Genomic DNA, 638 nt, shown 5'->3' on the forward strand with positions numbered 1-638 from the left:
GGGGGGGGACGAAGGAGGCGCCAAGGAACGGGCAGCCTGTGCCCGGGGCCAGCAGGCATTCTTGCTCTTGGCAGTGGGGAGAGGGGGCACCTCGCCCTCACAGCACCATGGTCCCGTGCCAAGATGTCACCTCTGCTGCCAGCTGCAGGGAGACAAATAGGAAGGCTGCACCACAGCAGGTCAGCACCCCAGTCAGGCAGCTTGTTCCCCCTGCCAAAGATGTCAGGCCAGCTGCCTGGTGGAGAGCAGCCACCAAGAGCAAGTGGCCACTCCTCTGCACCGCAAACCGAGCCAGGGCTGCTGTGTGAGGGGACGTGACAGCTTGATGTGCTGGGGCAGCAAGGCACAGGCTGGGGACCCCGCAGCACCCGCCGCCATTTATCAGAGCAGAGCACCCGCCCAGGGGCCAGGGCCCACCCCTCCCTGGGGAGACAAGGCTTGTCTTGAGGAACTTGTACAGCCCAAACTGACTGGGCTGGGAGGGAAAGCGAGGGGCCGAGGAGGTGGGCGTCTCACTGGCTGGGCTGTCCTCATTGTCCTGTCTCCATTGCTCTGCTGGTCACCTCTGGGACACCCTCCGCCCTTCACCTCTGGGAGATGGCAGAGTGGCTGGTGCTCACAGGACCAGTTTGGGTACT

The 638-nt window shown here is 64.3% G+C and overlaps 1 protein-coding gene across 1 annotated transcript in view; it reads right to left on the reverse strand.

The window, feature by feature from the left end:
* The window catches only part of LOC104273264 (semaphorin-3D-like), a gene marked incomplete at its 3' end in the record, with an annotated part of 10,570 nt that extends 10,511 nt beyond the window's left edge, over window positions 1–59 (reverse strand). Inside the window, exon 1 of the mRNA XM_009868526.1 lies at window positions 28–59. Within this exon, the coding sequence (XP_009866828.1) occupies window positions 28–59 (32 nt within the window). The remainder of the gene's footprint in view (window positions 1–27) is intronic.
* Between the last annotated feature and the right edge of the window lie 579 nt (window positions 60–638).

This window comes from Apaloderma vittatum, unplaced genomic scaffold (assembly GCF_000703405.1).
Source record: "Apaloderma vittatum isolate BGI_N311 unplaced genomic scaffold, ASM70340v1 scaffold27534, whole genome shotgun sequence".
NCBI classification, from domain to species: Eukaryota; Metazoa; Chordata; class Aves; order Trogoniformes; family Trogonidae; genus Apaloderma; species Apaloderma vittatum.